Source organism: Centropristis striata, chromosome 16 (genome assembly GCF_030273125.1).
Source record: "Centropristis striata isolate RG_2023a ecotype Rhode Island chromosome 16, C.striata_1.0, whole genome shotgun sequence".
Taxonomy (NCBI): Eukaryota; Metazoa; Chordata; class Actinopteri; order Perciformes; family Serranidae; genus Centropristis; species Centropristis striata.
Window position 1 is genome coordinate 17473945 of NC_081532.1, and position 19369 is coordinate 17493313.

At 39.5% G+C, this 19369-nt stretch overlaps 1 protein-coding gene across 3 annotated transcripts in view; it reads right to left on the reverse strand.

Moving 5' to 3' along the window:
* Positions 1–465: 465 nt before the first annotated feature.
* Positions 466–19369, reverse strand: part of lrfn5a (leucine rich repeat and fibronectin type III domain containing 5a) — a 144265-nt gene continuing 125361 nt past the window's right edge. For all 3 annotated transcript variants that reach the window (XM_059352871.1, XM_059352874.1, XM_059352873.1), the window contains 2 exons: positions 3048–3321; positions 466–1862 (listed from right to left, as the gene is read on the reverse strand). In XM_059352871.1, the coding sequence (XP_059208854.1) occupies positions 927–1862; positions 3048–3321 (1210 nt within the window). In that variant the 3' untranslated portion in view covers positions 466–926. The remainder of the gene's footprint in view (positions 1863–3047; positions 3322–19369) is intronic.

Here is a 19369-nt window from a genome sequence, read left to right on the forward strand (position 1 = left end):
TGTCAGTGAAAAGCTCACAGGGTTTTTATGTTCTTTTTTTTTTTATTCTTCCCTTTAAAAAATATCAATTTCATAAGAGGTCCGTTAAAGTCTTCAGCTGTTGTTTTGTTTGTGTCTGTCTATATGTCAAGGAACGTCTGTACTCCTCAGTATGTAAGAAAGGCTATGTGTGAAATCTCTCTCTTCCTTTTTGTTTGTCCCCTCCGTCCTAATCCCTCGTTCAGGGAGCGTGGTGGAGTCCTAAATCCAGTTATATCATCTGTCAGAGGGTCTGTTAGTGCAAAAGAAGGCACCGACTGCTATTCTCTTGCTGCTGTATGGACACACACTTCCTGTGGTTGTGTGAACGTAAGAATGGTGTGCTTTGCAGTTCTTCTATTGTTTTTTTATTCCTCTTTTTTTTCCTGTAATAATTCCCTTTTCGTGGTATTTTCAGATAAGGTGAGTGTGAATCGGGAAATGACGTGGCGAGCCCATTGTCTTGTTTTATTTGTGCTATAAAGTGGAACCACCGAGACAACTCGTGGACGCTATGAGACATGGCGAGTCATCTACTCGCTGAATGACCGACTGGAAAAAACAGATCGTAAACCATCAGAGTGAAAAAAAAAAAAAACTGTAAACGGAATGCAAAGAATTGAGAAAATGGAGAAAAAATATGAAAATAATAAAAAAAAAAACTGAAAAAGAAAAATGTTCACACTTTCACCCAGAAACACACAATCACTCTCTCACACATCTATAAACAAAGGTTCCAACATGAACACACACATACTGTACACACCGAAAATGCACATCCACCTCTAGACAAATTCAAACTAACACACACACACACACACACACAAAACCCCAGACATACACTCATACAAAAGATAAACAATAATGGTTAACCAAAGTTTATTTTATGGTTGCTGTCTTGTTGCAGTTCAAACTGTGCTTTCTAAGATCCAGTCCGACTCGCACCGCCCTTTGTCCGAGTCTCCATCCCCGTCTTTCGGGAGCAGCATCCCGCTCATTGATTGGCTCCTTTTGTTCCGCATTATGCGCCCTATTTTGGGTCCCTGATGGGTCGAGTGAGTCTTTGAGCCTCCTTCACTGAGCGAGTACCTCCTCCTCGCCCTGCTCCTCCCTGCCTCCTCCACAGGGAGAGTCTGGTACTTGGCGGAGGCAGAGGTGGAGGCGCGGGGAGCCCTGCGCAGGATGGGTGTCTCTCGAAATCGGATGGAGGGGACGGGGCTCGGGGTGGCGAGGGGGCTGGAGAAAGGGGAGTAGGCGAAGGGAGGCGGGGTTTGGTTGAGAGAGGTGGAGTTGTTGCGGTTGGTGTTGAGGTTTTCCAGAGGGGTAGAGGGGAGGAGAGCGGAGGAGGCGGTGGAGAAGGAGGAGGAAGGAGGGCGAGGGGACGGGGAGGGGAGGTTTTCAGGAGGAGCCGAGGTGTTGGAGCAAGCCGAGCCTGGCTTACTGGGAGCGGGCTTCCGCTTTGGCTTGCTTAGTGAACCGGTGGCGCCGGTGGGTGACGAGACGCCAGCCTGAGCTCTCTCTTCACCCGCTTTCTCCCGTTCCTCGGCTCCAGCTGTTGGGCTTCTGGCTGCCCAGGGCTGGCTGAGAACTGACGTAGTCGTGGAGCAGTCAGGCAGGGATGAGTCGGACGACTGAGTCATTGTATCCTTGCCCCCTCCTCCTCCTCCTGCTGCTGCCCCGCTCCTTTTCTTTGAGCCTCCTGAGAGGTCGTCTAATCCGATTGAGCCGTGTTTAGAGGAGCTGGGAGTCACGGTGCATCCCTGTGACTGCTGCCCGTTGGTCTGTGAGTGAACGTTGGTCATCGACAATGAAACACCTTTACCCCCTTCACCAGGGTTACACACCTGAGGACAAAACACACAGGAAATGAGCTGTTGAGTCTTTCTTTCATGCTCAATGTTTGCATACAAACTCTTTCATGTTGGACAAAATGGAAAAAAATGTTACCACAATTCTTTTTGGTAATTCTTAATAATCAGTGCACAAAGAATTACACAGAGGTGATTATGAATCATTTAAAGTGTTACAAATCATTTGGTAATCATCAACAAATACTAAATATCATTACTAATAATTAGTAATTAATTAATTAATTAATTTTAAAGTCCTTGTAAAGTAAAATAACTTTAGACTTGTATGGAATAAAACAAGCAATTTACCATTAATTAATGGTTATTTAAAAGTGTTACAATTCTTTTCATATTATGACATAAATCAAGGCACTTTTTCAAGTGCAAGTTGCAAGAAAAGAATATAGTTAAATAAATAAATAATTCCCCATTTAAAAAAAAATAAAATCCAGTCTACCATTACAGCCAGGTACCTTGGATCTGTATTTTTTTAGAATTTGCTTCGTTTCTGTGATGTAATTGTTTGTCATACATTGTCATGCAATGTACTCAATCAACAGACATTTCTAACCTGTAGTGTGAGGTAACTCTGGATGTTTTGATGTCTTACATTAGAAGAGATGGAAGCCCATCCCCAGAGCGAAATTAAGAAGAAGAGATTGAAAGTTAGGAATGATAAACATAATAGACAATTCAATTCAACATGATCATATCAAGTCAAAATGATGACTTATAGCCTTGTGGTTTAGATCCCAGCCAGGCACCTTTAGAACATGTCACACAGTTACACTATCACCATGCAATGACGGTGAATGCACAACAGAAGACCGGCAAAATTTACACAAAATTTCTTTATCTTGCTTTGTCTTTTATCATTCCAACTTTTCTTATTTATTTATTTTATTTGATATGATTACATTTGATTCTTTTTCTTTCCTCAGTGGAAATGGGCTTCCATAGAAAAGTCAATGAGTCATTACAATCATGTAGAAATATACTGACTTAATGGGATTTGGTTGCATTCTTGACACTTGATCTTAAATTGTCAGTTAATCAGAGCAGGCTGTATAAAGCCACCATGTGAATACTGCCAATCTTCAAATATAATGAGAATCTCTCTCCTTTTATTTTCTCTCCTTTCTGACCAGAGTGGATTAAGAGAGACAGACAGAGACCCACCTTGTACCGTATCATCAGGATGATGATGAAAACGAGCACCGAGGCCACTATTATCCCTCCGATGATGATGATCATAGTCCCGCCGAGGAACTGAGACTGCATAAAATGACACCTCATGTACTCCGACTCGGTGGTGAACTGCACACAGCCGACCACACGTGTTGCTGTCAGAGAGGTGATGACATCATCATAGATGGCCAGCACGCAGAGGTCATACGGGGTCCCAGCTGCCAGGTTGTTGACCAGGAAGTTCTTGCTGGATGGAGGGATCATTCTGTGGCAAGAGAGCAAGTCAGAGAGGGAGAGGGAGACAGGAAATACAGATGTTTAATCTTTGAGAGCATCAATAGAGGATACATACTTTGAGTAACAACAATGTATTGTAAGTAAATGACTGCACTTTTAGGGTTACTCTTTGGATTCCCACTTGGACCAGTCATGGTAGATCAATATATCCTAGATTTCCTCACCCAAATTAACTTATAAAGTCTGACATTGGGCCTTTAATTGGTGCTGGTGTCATGCATGTGCACCTGTGTCCACCATGACTTTTTTTTGCGAAATATTCATGAATTGACTACTATCTAAGGGCAACTTCAGTCCCTACAACAGTCACTGTGGTGTCCCCCAAAATGTATCTGACACCCTACCTCTGTATTCAATGTAATTTGTCCTTTACAAACATTATATCTGGTAAAAGTGATTAAGAACAATCTCAACAGAGTAGTATGACCTTTTCAGTTGATATGGTGAACATGTTAACAAAGACTTGCTTGAACAGAGAGCGCCATAGTGGGCTCAAAAATAAAGAAAATGGTTCATGAAGCTTTGCTTGGATATGTAAAAACATTAGTATTTGTCAAGAGATGTGGTTGTTCCCTCCTAATATTTGCAAGTCCAAACACTTCCACCAACTCCTGAGGGAAATATCTGGCTCTTTACCACACATTAAAGTTAGAGATGTACTGTATGGACCTAAAGAAGCAAAAGAGCCTTCTGGGTATTTTTTATGCATAAAAGTCAAACTTTTTTTGGCCTAATTTGCCATAGAGCAACTTTCATTTGAGTGAATGGGGCCACATATCCTGTATCAATTTTTCTTTATACATCCATGATTTGTCACTTCAAGAGAAACCTTTTACAAACAAGTGGTCATGTAATCAAATGTTCATATAAAAATGGTGAATATAGCAGCTTGAAACTCTCCGAGATTCTACATTTACTGTCTTTGGAAGACATTCTTCCCTAACAGTAGGGAAGCACAGGCGTATGATAAAAGCCAACACATACTATGCTTTCTGTTTGTTCTTTCTTTACAACCTACAGCATAAATGTACCCTCTGCTTTGTTGAAGGCCTGTAGCACATTCCTCCAGAGGAACAAAGACTACACTATGCAAGAAAGAGGGATGTAGAATAAAAAAAAGAAACAGTCAAGAGGGAAGAGAAAATGAAAATGATAAAGATTTAATGCACTCAGCTCCACTGTGTATCTGAGTGCTGAATCCTCAAAAAATGAAGTCATCAGCAGTACAGGAGACCAATTAAATGATTTATTATTGCACCAATCGAAAGAGATGCCCTTCCTTTCCAAAATCTATCATCTCCAGGTTTAACAATAAAACATACAAGGGAAATAGATTTCAGCTCACGGTGAATAAATCTGGATATTCTTTTCCACAAATACTGAGGTATTTTGCCACTTTGAGCGAAGTTTGTAATTCTTCACTGGACACTTGTCACATTGACTGGAGGATTTGCACATTTGTCCTTCAGTTTCCCTTAAAGGGCTTGTCAGCTTTCCTGGATTTCCTCATTAAAATGCTAATGAAATTCCTCATTAAAACCAAAGAGGGTGGCTAGTTCACAGCTCGCGGCCTCGTGTGCACCAAGAGGAGCAAAGGGCTGTTTTGGCCAGGTTAAGCATCTGGTTTAAAGCTCCAGTTAAGTGAAGGTTAGGAGACATGGTAAGGTTTAATGGTTAGTATTAAGAGCTAGGGAATGGATGTAGTGCTGGGTCATTAGTGTGCCCTCAGTGGAATAACAGCACAAGGCTGTAGGGGTGTGTGTGTGTGTGTGTGTGTGTGAGAGCATCTATATGACCCCATGAATACTAATCGGACCATCTGAACGCTGGCTGACCATGAGTGTTCTCCTCTTTGCTTCTCTTGATGTTTTCATCGCTATAGTGGTGAACCTTGTACCCCCCCCCCCCACCCCCCCCAACACACACACACAATGCCATTATTTCTGTGTTGGGACACATAAAGTGACACTGAAGTGTGCAGGTTAATGATGGGAGCGAATGTCAGCAGCACCTACAAGCTCTGATACAAGCAGCTACATTTGTATACACATACATACGCAGACAGAGATTAATTTCCCTATTACTGCTGTGGCCTTGGGCTTCATTTGTGTGAATGAGTGTGTGTCGCATTAGCCAGCAAAGCATTAATATCTTTGCGTAAAATAATGTGTTTGTTTTATAACACTGCATGGCCCTGGGTTCATCTTTTATCTTGCAGGCTTAAATGCTGTCAGGCTCCAAAACAGAGACCACTGTTTACCAGCTCATTATTTCTGCATGTCTCTAGGATATGCATTCATATACTATATGTGGGAAGAACAGACAGGGGGTAAACAGTTATGAATATTCATAACAGGGTATTTTTGGAACATTTCTTGACCCTAAAAGGCTTAATCCTTTTATTATTGCAGCCACACCATCTCAACTAATCTTTATACATAAATCAAGATGTTTCAGACATGCCTTGACAACTGCTGGTGCTCAATTTTATTATTTTTCATAATAATAATGACAATAACAATTCCAGGTGAAAGTCTGGAAAATCTCTTTAAAAAGCAACAACAAAGAAACTTCATTCTGTATTCTGGGTGAAAAATTGTAATGCAACAAGTTGTTATTATTATGTTAAATTATATGAAAATGTGCTTATCAAAATATACAAATGGATGACAATTTTTAGTGGTTCACTTAGGACAAGTGGTGTATACAGAAAGTTAGTACAACACAAGGGTTAAAGGAGCAATGTAGTGTCATATTTTGGAGGAATCTACTGGCAGAAATGGCATATAATAATAATAATTATGCTTTATTCTTCTATAATTACCTGAAGCTAAGAACTGAAGAGCTTACCCTGTTGCATTGCCATATTTCTAAAACCAAAATTTCTGAAGGCAAAAAAAACATATCCAATGCTGAAACTACGATATTCTTATTTTTTGTAAATATATATACTCATTCTGAATTTGATGCATTTTGTTTTTATTTATGCATTACATAGCGCCCCAACTGTTTTGACTCAGTGTTGAACAGTAGCCCAGAACAGACGAACTAAACACTAAACACATTACATGAAGGCCACTGTGGGTTCTGCTACATGCTTGAAAAGGGAGGGGTCAGGGCATTCTGCAACCTCACCACCAGATGCTTCAAAATTCGACACATTGCTCCATTAAGTTAAAACCAACACAGAGGTAAAGTGGCCGCTCTGGCTGATAATGTCATGGTTTGTTATAGTTTGTTTGGAAGGCAACTCCGATGTTAATGTGTTATGAATTTTCCTCCTACTCTCTCCATCTTTGACTGCTGCAGCCGCACCTTTGACAAATAACCAGCAGACAATTGTCTACCCATTATCTGGAGGCCTTCTGTGGCTGCCCAGACTGACCTCCCGATAATATTATACTGATATCATATGATCAAAATACCATTAAGTCACTGTTGAGCAGCCACAACACAACATATCATTTACTCCTACTGAAAACAGAGAATCATAATGATGTTCTGCAAAAAAAAATCTATCTCCAATACATCAAGTTTTCATGAGTGAACAAAAACATATTTGTTTTTCAGCTTTGCAACAATGTCTTTTTCAGCGGGGCTTCAAATGGTGCATTTATCTTAAAAAGTGGGAGAATCCACTCAAACCATAAAGGGACATTTGATGGATTGATTTTTTTAAGGTGGCTAAAATAGCTTTTGCTGCTGACGGTGTCCAATATACCTCTTAAAACCCCACTTTAAACAATCCTAACTATTCCTTTAATATATTTGGCACAATCAACAACAAAGTTCATGTTTAGGCGTGTGTGTTTTGTGAATTGGTAAAAAGAAAGCCAACAGATAATAATAAGATGGCAATGTCTCTACATGTAATAATTATGATAGGAAAGAACATTCCCATCATGAAAATACAACTCTATGATGTATGCTGTATTTGCAACAGGATCTCCAACCTTAATGACAGAATAGACCATTTGTCAATACCACCAATAACAACACATATGAGCGTTTGTCCAAATGAATGGTACGTGGCTCACCCTTGTAAAAAAAGCTGCAGTTTCTGTGAATTGAGGCTACAAAACCACTGATCAAGTTAAACTCATTAGGGTGACATTGCCATTTAAACTGTGCATCACCTTCAATCGCTACTTCAACGTTGGCACCTACTTCAACGTTCTCTGCCGCAACTACTGGCGGCAGAGAACAGTAGAAATCGTAAATGTGAGTCTTATTTTGCTGCCTGAACAAACGCCTTATATTGACGTTTTTGAGGGGAGACCAGTCCCTCTACTTGTATGGAAGACAAAGCCCTCTGCTGACCTCAGTGAAAAGAATTTATGATCCACATGAAGCAATATATTTTAGTTCCAAAAGTGGAATTAAATATGTTTGATAAATCTTTTTTTCATTATCCTGATATCTATTCATAAGTTGGTAGGTCTTTCTGTTTACAGGTCAGGCAGACAATTGTAATTTAAAACAGTAACAAAGCTAAAAGTTAAAAAACAAATGTCGGACCTGTTGTTTAATTACAGAAACACTGAATGCGCTTTGGTTAAAAATCTATGAATGGGCAGTAATTATGTACCTTGCTTGAGGGTTTGTTTGCTGTTTCTCCATGTATCCACATGAATAAATGACATTCTCTCTCTTCTCCACCTCAGAAACCTTCGCTTCCAAGAAACCATTAGCTACATGACTCCTCCTGGACACTGCCCAAATGAGTTTCTAAACAAAATCCATCCAACCGGACGCTCCGGCCTGCGACACTCACATTGCATAGCTGGTTTTCATTGTCAACGTGTAAGCCAAGCTGTCACCATTTATAATTCATAGATACAAGGAACAATCAAGATATTGATAATGTGTTTGGCGTGTTTGGGCCCTATGTTGCTGCACGCTGAGTTCACAAAATACATTTTCATGCAAATCAGTGGATTTTCTTTTTGTCTCGCATACGATTATTTCTTGACTGTGTGTGCCGTTAGCATTGTGAACTCATCCAAACTGACTCATTCATTGTGGCTAATTTCTTTGTGTCTGAGCTGGATCTTGCTGCCAGTATTTGAAGCCCTACAGTGGGCAGATGATTGCCTTGGCCGAGACTATTACACTAATCTATCTACTCTGCTCTGCCAAGCCCTCAGCCCAGGGCGCCTGTGTATGTGTGTGTGTGTGTGTGTGTGTGTCTATGTGTATATGTGTGTGTTTCTGGGTTTCATTACGCTTTCATTACACAGGAGAAAGTGTCTGTGCTCCTCCATGAGTATGCATTTCTGTACTTGAGCCTATATATTTCGGCAGCACATATATGTGTGAGCTCCATGACAGTAATCTTCTCCTCCCATGGCAGCCTCCTCTTCCCAGTGGCTCTTACTGTGTCTGGCGCTCTGCCAACATTCATCACTGTTACACTACTATGTACTGGTCATTGTGTGTGCACGTGAACGGATGCACGTGCTAGCGTGCGTGTTAATCAACTTGAGCTTTTTGCCCAAGTCGGGACAAAGCCGGGAGGACAATACGATCTCCATTAGTCCTCCTCATCTTTTTGACTCAAGACAAATGATTGCCTCCATGCACAGAACAGTGAACTACGATACCAGATTGTTCTATTTCAGGCCATTTCACTTGATTAAATATTGGACAAAGCCGACAGGCCACAAACAGGCATTATTCTAGGAGGGGGAAAAAAAAGGCATTCAAAGCGATGATTCAGCACACAAGGCGAGGGCTTCCAGGTCGAGCTGGAGCGGTGCGATAAGGGGCCGAGGCTTCTAATAACTCAGCTGCAGTCAGTGGCTTCCCTAGCAGCAGCGCCCAGCCAGACCATGTGTGGCAACAACTTCCAGTGTTTTTCAATGATATTCACAGCTCTGGGCGAGCTCATTAGTGGTTTCATGTAGCTGCAGGGGGATATTGTTTTTGCATTTCACAAGGGGAATTGAAGCTCTCCTCTTCTGACAGAAAATGTTGGTGATCAGAATTCCATTTCTCTGTTTTTTGTGCAGCTTTTGAATATTATGAGACTTGCACTTGTAGCTAGCACTAGACCTGGTTTACCTTGAGTCTTAATCTTAAAAGATTCACCTTCTACCCGATCAGGATGTTATCACACTTTTCAATCATCTCGTAAATATGGGCAAGTAGGGACCTACTCTATCTCCTAGTAGGTCCAGTAGGTTGTTATCAGCCCATTCAATGGCCTGTCACTGTTTTATTACTTTTTACTTTCAGTTTTGTGTCTTTTAGGGTTGAAAAAGACTGAAAACTTCAAACTACAAAGATCTTCTGCTGAAGATCATATTGACTGAAAGCTCCAGAACAGAAACTAAATGGAAATGTGGTTTTGGCTACTGCTTTTTTCCAAGATCAAGAATGAGTTTCAAACTTTAGCTTTTAAACACACATAGGTGAGAAATCCCCAATATTTACATTTCATGACAACTGAACATCTCATAAGGTATAACTGATAGCAACAAAACAGCTACTACATGGACATTGTTGTGAGATGTACCAAACTTAAAGCAACATATCATTTTCATTTTTCCCTAACATCTGCTTCTGTTACAAAATAACAAACTCCTGACAAAAAAGCTGTTTCAGCTATAAATGTTCTTGGTAAAAAGAAGAGGAAAAGTAAAATGGAGCTAATATCAGTGAGGTCTTGTAGAATATTACCACTACCCACTCTCATTAGAAGTGTTTGAACAGAAAAACATTGTAAAATTGCACAGCCGTGTTGCCCAAACAGGGGAAAATGTGGGTCACAGATATCTAAAAGTAGGTTGTCCAATTATTTCAGAAAATGGTATTCAGTGCTTCTGGCTAAAGCCTCCCATGCTACCGCAACGCAAGCTAGTCTAAATTAAATAGCCTGAAACATGAAAAACTTTGTCAGATAAGCTAACAAAATAGCATGCAGAAGCAGTTATGGGTTTTAACAAACTTTTCTTTGCATTGCACTTTTTAAACATGTTTTATCCTCATATCCTCACATGCTTCTTAATGCTATTATATAATGCATAGCGACATGGCATTTTCACAATTAATTTCTTCTTCATCATCCACAATAAGCAAACAATCCTGCAATGCTGCAAGTACAATCAAACCAGTTAAGAATAACTGGTTTCTGAGAACAAAGAGAAAAGAATTAATGGTAGTTCAACTCGTGCTCCATTACTGTTGACCTCCAAGCTAATGTGGCTTACACAGCAGATGGCACACTGCCATGCTAATAGGTCTGAGTCTCTCAGGCAGACAGAAACATTGCAGAGAGCTAGCTTCTTATCTCTGTTTTACCATGCATAATGCCCCTGATGCCAGAGCTAATGGTTAACAAGCACCCACACAGCTTGTAGTCAGAGGTGGAACAGGGATTTTGAGCTGAGGCCAGGTGGGCTTTGCTAACACCTCCCTTTCCATTTTTATTCATTAAACTCAGAGTCAGACTAAAAAACTACATATTAGCCACCTAGCTAGTGGCCATCCACATTTGTATTAATGCAGAAATGGAGTGGAACAATTTACACTAGTGCTAACAACTTCCTCAGAGGGTGAGGATAATATTTTTTTCACCAACAGTTTAATGAATTAGTATTTCAATTAAACTCATTATATTGCAGTTCCCAATAAAATACACTTTATTTAAATGCCAGAGTGGAGAAACATTATTAAAAACTGTAATTATTGCCACCCTTTGATTTGCTTTCCTCGTAATCATCCTCACACACCAAATTGGCTGAGAAGAAAAATAGCTTGAATTTAGCTCCTTTATGTGGAGATATTATAGTAATACCCTTCTCTTATGAATGAAAATAGATGGCAAAACAATCTGTTAATATTAGAATCTTTCAAGGTTGCAAACATACCATAACTTGAGTTGAAGAATGTTTTATGAATATGTTTTTCTTGTTGGGTGTATCTGTATATATTTTTAAGTGTGGTAAAACAGGTATTCTCAAAGTGGGGGCTGGGGACCTTGGGGGGACTGTGGCATGGTTTAAATACATGAATAATTGTATATGAATGGCTTAGAGCCTGCACTTATTTTATGATTAGACATTTATTCATTATTACTTATTTACGCAAACAATTTACTTTCCACAAGCTATTTTTTAAGTCTATCACATTTAAGTCCCCACTTTGATGGTAGAGATTGCTTAAAGATGCAAGTCCCCTTTTGAAATTTCTTTGGAAATAAACTTAATATTTAATCATGGGAAAAGTTTAAATTTCTGTTCTGCTTTTTTTTTGGTTATATTAGGGAGACAGTCCACTGTTGGTAATATAGGTATGTATGAGTGTGTGTGTTCTAAAATGTACTTGTGTGAAAAAAGATTAAGAATTTCTGCGGCAAAGCGTGCATGCAATTAACGTGTGAAATTACTTATTACAAATCCTTAATTGTTTGTCAAATATGATGACTAGTCTGCCATTGTCTCTTAAATAAACACAGCCAGCTTTTTTCACCTCCTTCAGCGCTTAAAGGAAAAAAGGCTTCACATTAACTGCTGAGCTCAGTCCAAATGAGCGCAGCATCGTACATGTCAAAGTGCTGTGCAGTGAAAAGTGTCCCATATGTGTAGAAGACGTTTCAGCACCATCTGTAGCTGGGTGTAGACCTCCATCTAGACCTCCCAGCTCAGCTACATTCCTACAGTTAAGCTGAGTCATCTACATTTGTATTTAATGCTGTGGTTAGCTCCTTCCATGCTTTCTCCCTCCATGCTGTTGTTTTTTCCCTTATCTTCTCTTATTTGCTTGCTTTTAATCTTTCACACATTATAATTTTCCCTGGTTTTCTTTAATACCCCACTTCCTTTTTTTCTTCTTTTGATGCCGTCCTCTTAGTTTTTTCTTTCTTTCCTTTTTATCCAGCCCAAGCACCAGAGTAAATGCGACATTGTTCGTTTTTAGGGGATGCAGGGATGCGATGAGATTGATATCAGATGTCGTGCTGATACTGACTGAAAAGCTGGATCACTATCAGTTATAATGAGGCCAATCTGTTTAAGTTTTTTTGAACTTGTTTCTGCATTTCAAATATTTACTTTTTTGTTTATTAATTTATTTTACATTTGTATTCTTTTTTTAAATATATTTTACCAAGTTTCTGAGTCATAATTTTTCACTTGCATTTCTCCTTCCCTCCACCTTCCATCCATTCCTGTCACCCTTATTTGATTGAACACAGCCATACTATAAACTTCTTTATGTTCTGTTTGTCTCCCTCTATCCTTCCTCCCTTGCTTCCTTTACTACCATATACCCCTCCACCTTCCCTTCAGTATCATCCTTACTGCAGAAGTATTTCCCACCATAATACTCATCCCCATTTAAAACCTCTCAGACTACTTACAACAATAACACTGTTACGTTAGGCCCGCAATATGTTTATGGTGCTATAAAATCAGAATTGGAACATTACAGCAGGATAAGGGCGGATGTTTTTTCACGCCTTAAGCACAGCTGAGCAAGGTGTTATACCTGGGCCGCAGGGACCATCGGCGGGGATAAACTACTTCCTGCTAGTGAGAGAAAGGGAGAGGGGGAGTGGGGAGGGGGGTATGCCTTTTTAAAAGCCTGGATTCATCCCCCATCTCCTGTTGTGCAGCCTCATAAAAAAGCTTGCCACACAATTTGCTTGATGTGTAGTTTTTTTGGCAAATGGCAACCAGCCCCTGTAGCTCGATGGATCTGCTGGAGTGGAAAACAACCGCTGAATGAACAGAGAGGAAAAGCAAACAAAACAACAGGCAGAGCAGATGAGGTCTGTGATGGAGGGAGAATGGCTTCTGTGCGTGTTAGTAAGTTACTGAATGTTGAAGTGGAGTTTGTGTCCTATAAAAGACAATACAGCCTCAGTTTTGGCAGATATCTTGGAGCCTCTATGTCTGCAGGCTTTGACTGGATGAGCTTTATTCTAAGTAAGCTTTAAATTAAACATTTTTCTTGGCATTGAGCTAACCGCCAACACTCTTAGACAGTCTTTATGATTGGATATGATATGAATTTTCTATTGGTATCAAGGTCTCCAGACCAACAAAATATATTAGTCAGGGCCACATCTATTATTATTATTTCATCAAGGACATGTGCACATTTGACATTAATTATACACAGAAAATACATATAGGCCATTTTAAAACAGGCCAATAAATACTGCAGTATTTATACTTCTGACATGTATTGGAAATGATCCTTTATATAACCATGATTCCAAAGAAGTTGGGATGCTTTGCAAAAAAAATGAACAAAAGTATTGATTTGAAAGGTAACATCTTGTATTTTCTGCAGCTGTGCTTGTTTAGCATGTGGATAAAACACAACAAAAAAGACATCAGTTAAAATAAATAAAAAAACAGGCTTTTTTGTCCTTTTTCTTCTCATTTCCATTTTTGAAGTGTAGTTAATATTTTAATATTGTTCATAGGCTGTTACTCTTAAACCTTTATTGTGCAAAGAACATAAGCGGACATCCAAACGGGGTCCCTCATGCCTCTCTGTGAGGTCTTAGAACCACATAAACTTCTCCAGGCTAAACAGCGAAGATCAGGCTACGTCACAAATAATGACATAGACTGGGCATGATAATAATAATAATAATAATAATAATAATAATGACTCAATTGACCTCGATTTGCAACATAAAAATTAAACATTTGGTCAAACTTAAAATATCCTCCAAATACCCTCGGTTGAGTTGCAAGTATTTCAATCACTATAAAGGGCTACAAGTATCCATGATTCCAAGATTTTAGATGCAAAATGTGTACATCATGGCTGATTAAAAAACATTGAATTAATGACAAACTTTGTGATCAATTAATCTAAATAATTGCGTATATCAATATTGGCAAGGTGCTTGCAAGAATTGTATTCATGGTAGTGTGGGGACTACTAGGACTTTTAAAGACCGTGTGGACCAGTGGTTCCTGGCTCTCACATTGGGGGTCACAAGATAAATCTAGAATACTAAATAAAGAGGTTGAAAAAGTCAGAAACAAAAAATTCTGGCATCCTATTTCTGCCGTATCATTGATTTAAAAATAACAAATGCATATATTATGTAAAATACTATTCTCTCCATCTTCATTTGTCTGTTCAAGGCACACATATATTTAACACCCTTTTAACATCATCATTGTTTAATCTATTCTTCAACTAAACAATGCATCTATTCAGCCTATAATTTGCAAATTCACTCTTTCCAGAATCCCAGAATGGCTCACATTCATCCCAACCCTTAATTAAGTGCAATAATTGGCTCTACATCTGAATAAGAGCACATTCTAATTTGTGGCAGTTTTATGGCCGTCGTTGTCATCGCTGGCTGTGGGTTTTATTATCATCATCGACACGGCTGCGAATTGTTCAATAAAACCGGCGAGGTGTAAAGGCCAATGGCTGCATGTGCCGCCTCGGCCGCAATAGGTCATGTGTAAAAGGTCAACACATTATTTTGGCTACATCAGCCTTCCCTTGACCTGACCCTGAAGTGGGGAGTTAACAGCTGAGGCTGAGATAAGAGCTGTGTGGATGACTCAATTTAGATCCCTACAGTTTACATTCAAGGGAGAAAAGAAAAGAGACAAACAGTGACCCAAGGTTTTAAAATGGCACCGTAGATAGATAAGTGGAGAAAAACATGCCTCTTTGTGTAGCCCTGTATGAAAAACTTTTGCCAAAGCCTATACATGCAGGTCCTTACTTTAGTGCTCTGGATTAGATTAGATTGGCCTTGAAGACAAAACAATAAAATAAGGTAATTGGACTAATTGATGGGTTGACGGAAAAGGTTAACGAGTCCATGGGAAAGAAAAGAACATCTGAAAACTGCAACTTTTCTCTGACCACAGAAAATGTCCAAAGAGGAAACAAATGCCATATTTACAGTGCCAGTCAAAAGTTTAGACACACCAAAATATGTTTTATATTTTAGGTTATTGCTTGGATGGTCTCACATTAAGAAGGCAAGCCATTCCACAACATATTCCGTTTTGTTTAACCCTTTTATTGTGTTACTACATAATTCCATATGTGTTCTTTCATAGTTTTTATATCTTCAGTATTAATCTACAATGTTGAAATAACAAAAAAATAAAGAAATGAAGAGGTATGTCCAAACTTTCAACTGGTATTGTACATCGTTAAAGTAATATCACCATGATGCAGTAAAGCTAAATCTCAAATTTTGTTTTAGGAATAAGGTTGAACAATTTAAGCAAAGTATTTACTAATGTCATTTTAATTGCAACTATTCTCTATAAACTCCACGCTGTTGCTTTAAACAAAGCAATATGTATAAAGAATATTTTCTCCACTGGAGAGCACTTTATCATGTTTTCTCCATCAACTGACATGCTACAGGGCACTTGATTATGCTTTATTTACTATGGTGGCATCACAAAGGGCACTTTAATGCTGTTTTATTTATTTATTCCACATAGGAGGGGAACAAGGTTGACGATCGCCCCTCCTGATCCTCCCCTGAGTCACCAGTAGCTGGGATGCTCTGACAATCAACAACTACTAAGCTGATTTAATCACTTTTATTGTTTATGTGGCAAATAACACACCGCTCTGTTAATTTTGTAAGTTAATATTTAATTTGTGGTTCTTGTGATCTGAAAATCAGACCTTTTAAATCGCTATTTTGAAATAAAAATGATCCATTGTCAAGCCATTCTGCACTCATAATACTCATAATTGATCATCATCATCATATAGTATCAGTCATCGTATCATATACTTGTAATAAAAAACAGAATTGCTGTGAGTTTGCTGTGAGTTTGCTGTTGTTGCGAAAGGGTTTTGCAGTGTGACCGACTGGGCATAAAGCCTCCGGAACAGAAATACAATACTTAAGCAGGATTATTGGCGTTAAAACAGCAGTACTGTATCAGTAAACATCTGCCTGTCTCAAGTGTCCTTGAGCGAGACATTGAATCCCTGTCAGCCCCGGCAGCGCTGTTCTGCAGCTGACCCTGACCTCCCAGTGGAAGGAGTGGTGGGTGGGGTTTCCCTGCAGGGGTCGATACAGAATCAAGTGTTACTACTATAACATTTCAGATGTGCAGCATATTGCATATCCAGGAGGTTAACATAACCGAGGGGATGTGCGTCTGTAGAAAGCTTTAAACTATCACCCACTTATCCATGTGTTTACGCAGAGAGCTGAACTCACAGTGCGACAGAAACACACAGCTACATCCAAGAGCATTATGTGGAGCAGGTGGGGAGTAGAGCGCAGAAATGTCAATGTGCGCAAATCAATAACCTCTCATTGAACCTGAAAAGTAAGTGGCCTGTCTGTGACAATGGGAGCAGTCTTCCCTTGTCTGTCTTTTACTTTCCCTCTCATTTCGGCCTTCGCCGTTCCCCCATGTTTTCAACTCATCTCTCCCTATTTTGCTTCTTTTGTATTCTCTTTCTCCCTCTCTGTCCCCCTACTCTTTTTTTTCTCTGTGTTTGGGTAATGAAAAAACAGAATCAATGGGTTGCTGCTTTGTGCCAGCAGAGGTGTTGAATGGAAATCAATCTGCTATCTAAAGACAAGAGGAGCTGCAAAATAACACGGAGAAACACAAATGACCGGCGATTCATATTGGAGAAAAAAGAAGAGGAAGAAGGGAGGATGAAAAGACAGGAAGAAAGAAAGAGTTGAGAGTAACGTGACAGAGTGAGGAAGGATCAGAGTGGGTGGTGAAAGGCTGTCTGATCACTCCTCCTCCACGCCCCCGCAGGAAGCAGTTTGTTTTTGTGGCCATCATGCTCTCCAGTGTAATACCTTCCAACAAGTATTTTAAAGTTTAACATATATTGAGTAAAAAACTGTACAGAGACAATATTTTTCCTTACCATCTTCATGTTTTTTTGTAAATATGTGCCTATTCTAAAGTTGGGACAGGGGCAACAGATTGAGAAAGTTGAGGATGGCTGGAATGACTGGAGTTTAAGAATAATTTTTCTCAACACACAATGGCAAGACATTCAGGGATTCCAACATCTACAATCCATAACATCGTTAAAAAGATTCTGAGAATACAGAGAAATCTCTGCACATAAGGGGCAAAGCATCAGATGAGGTATGTCCAAACTCCGATCCCACTGCACTGCATTAAAAACCAACACGACTGTTTAAAGGACATGACTTAGGGGCTCTGGAACGCTTCGTAAAATCGTTGTGAGTAAACAATGTGTCGCTGCATCTACAAATGTACGTTAAAACCGTACCATGAAAAGTAAAGCCATATATCAAATATATCAGTCGAATTATCTGGGCCTGAGTAGGGATGGGGATCCAGAATGGGTTCTTTTTGAGAACCGGCTCCCAGTAATATGATTCCTAGGAACTTTTTGACTGCCTACTTGATGATTTTGCTTATCGGTTCCTCCTACGCCTGTAACCCAGTCAGCGTTGAGGTCGCGCATGCGCAATTCATTTGGAGACTGGACGCTAAGGGGTTAACAGCTCCTGCTCTCTGATGGCAGCTGAGAGATACTGCTACAGGAGGACTGGGCCGCTTGTGAGTGCTTTGGGACAGGGGAGTGGCCACCGGCAGCCCCCACTGCTTGTTATGCAGAGTAGGAACAACTATCCAAAAGTCTCCAATAACACCAGAAGAAGTCGCTAGCTTTGTTGCTAGTCACTTTTTTGAAAAAGAGTCGAGTGAACTGATTTGTGGTGAAGCCTTTTGCCACAGTAGATGCCTCAGAATTTCGGGCGGTTAATTTGCTGTATGTATTTTGGTAATCTGCTCAGATGAAATCTAGAATTGTCAAAGTTGCATGTTGTTTTCACCAAAATATTAAATAAATTTAATCTGCCAAAGTTGAAAAGTGCAGTTGTATTTTTGTTTTATATGTTCATTTTTACAGAAGCATTCTTTGTTTCATGTCCAAATTAGTTTGGATCAAGTTGAATGCAAAGAACTTTAAATATTCCCAAAAGTTAGTAGCCAAAGTGTATTATATTGTATGTTGTTGTATCAGTTGGACTTAAAACCCCCAAATTAAATTTTCTCTGTACCAATAATAGTGTAACAGAGCAATTATTAGTGCTTGCTGGATATGCTGTATCTTCTGTCTAACAATGAAGATATTAAAGAGACAATGAGAATAGATAAGAGAATCGATAATAGAATCAGAATTGCTAAATTTGTCCGAGATGGACTGACACAAAGTGGAAAAGTGTGTTGTGGTCTGACAAGTCCAAATTTCAGATTTGATGTAAATCACAGACATTGTGTCCTCTGGGTTTAAGTGGGAAAGGATCATCCAGATTGATACCAGCACAAAGTTCAAAAGCAGCAGCATCTGTGATGGTATGGGGGTGTGTTAGTGTCCATGGCATCAGGGGTAACTGTCACATCTGTGAAGGCTCCATTAATGCTGAAAGGTTCATGCAACTTCAGCAATGAGTTGGTAAACCCTAGCATCATGTTGTTAAAAGAAAAGGTGATGTAACACAGTGGTAAACATGCTCCTATTCCAACTTTTTTGGAACATGTTGCCAGCATCAAATTCTGAATGTGTGTATATTTACAATGCACATCAAAGTTGATCAGTTTGAACATTAAATATATTATCTTTGTACAGTCAACCAATAATATGTCAAAAAGGATTAAGCAAATGACTACACAACATCCCAAGTGCTGCACAACATCTTTGGTGTGCTTTCGAGAATGAAAGAGAGGGAAGCAGAGACAGAAATAGATGGAGAGGAAAGGCAGCTATCTCGATGTGAAAAGTGATGACGCTATCTTTGCAAGACAGACAGCTATAAATCCCATCGGCGCCGTCTCTTGATGATGCATTTTCTGAATGGGGTTAAGTGCTGATGAATTATGCACAGAGATTAGGAATATTATGCAAGGCAGATAAAACCAGCAGATTCCTCTGTGAATGGTCTATGTTTGTTAAAGTTGTTGTAGTCACAGAGAGATAAAGACTGGAGGAGATCAAGGATCACAAATAGCTTGTAGTAAAAAAAATCATAAATACGAAATATC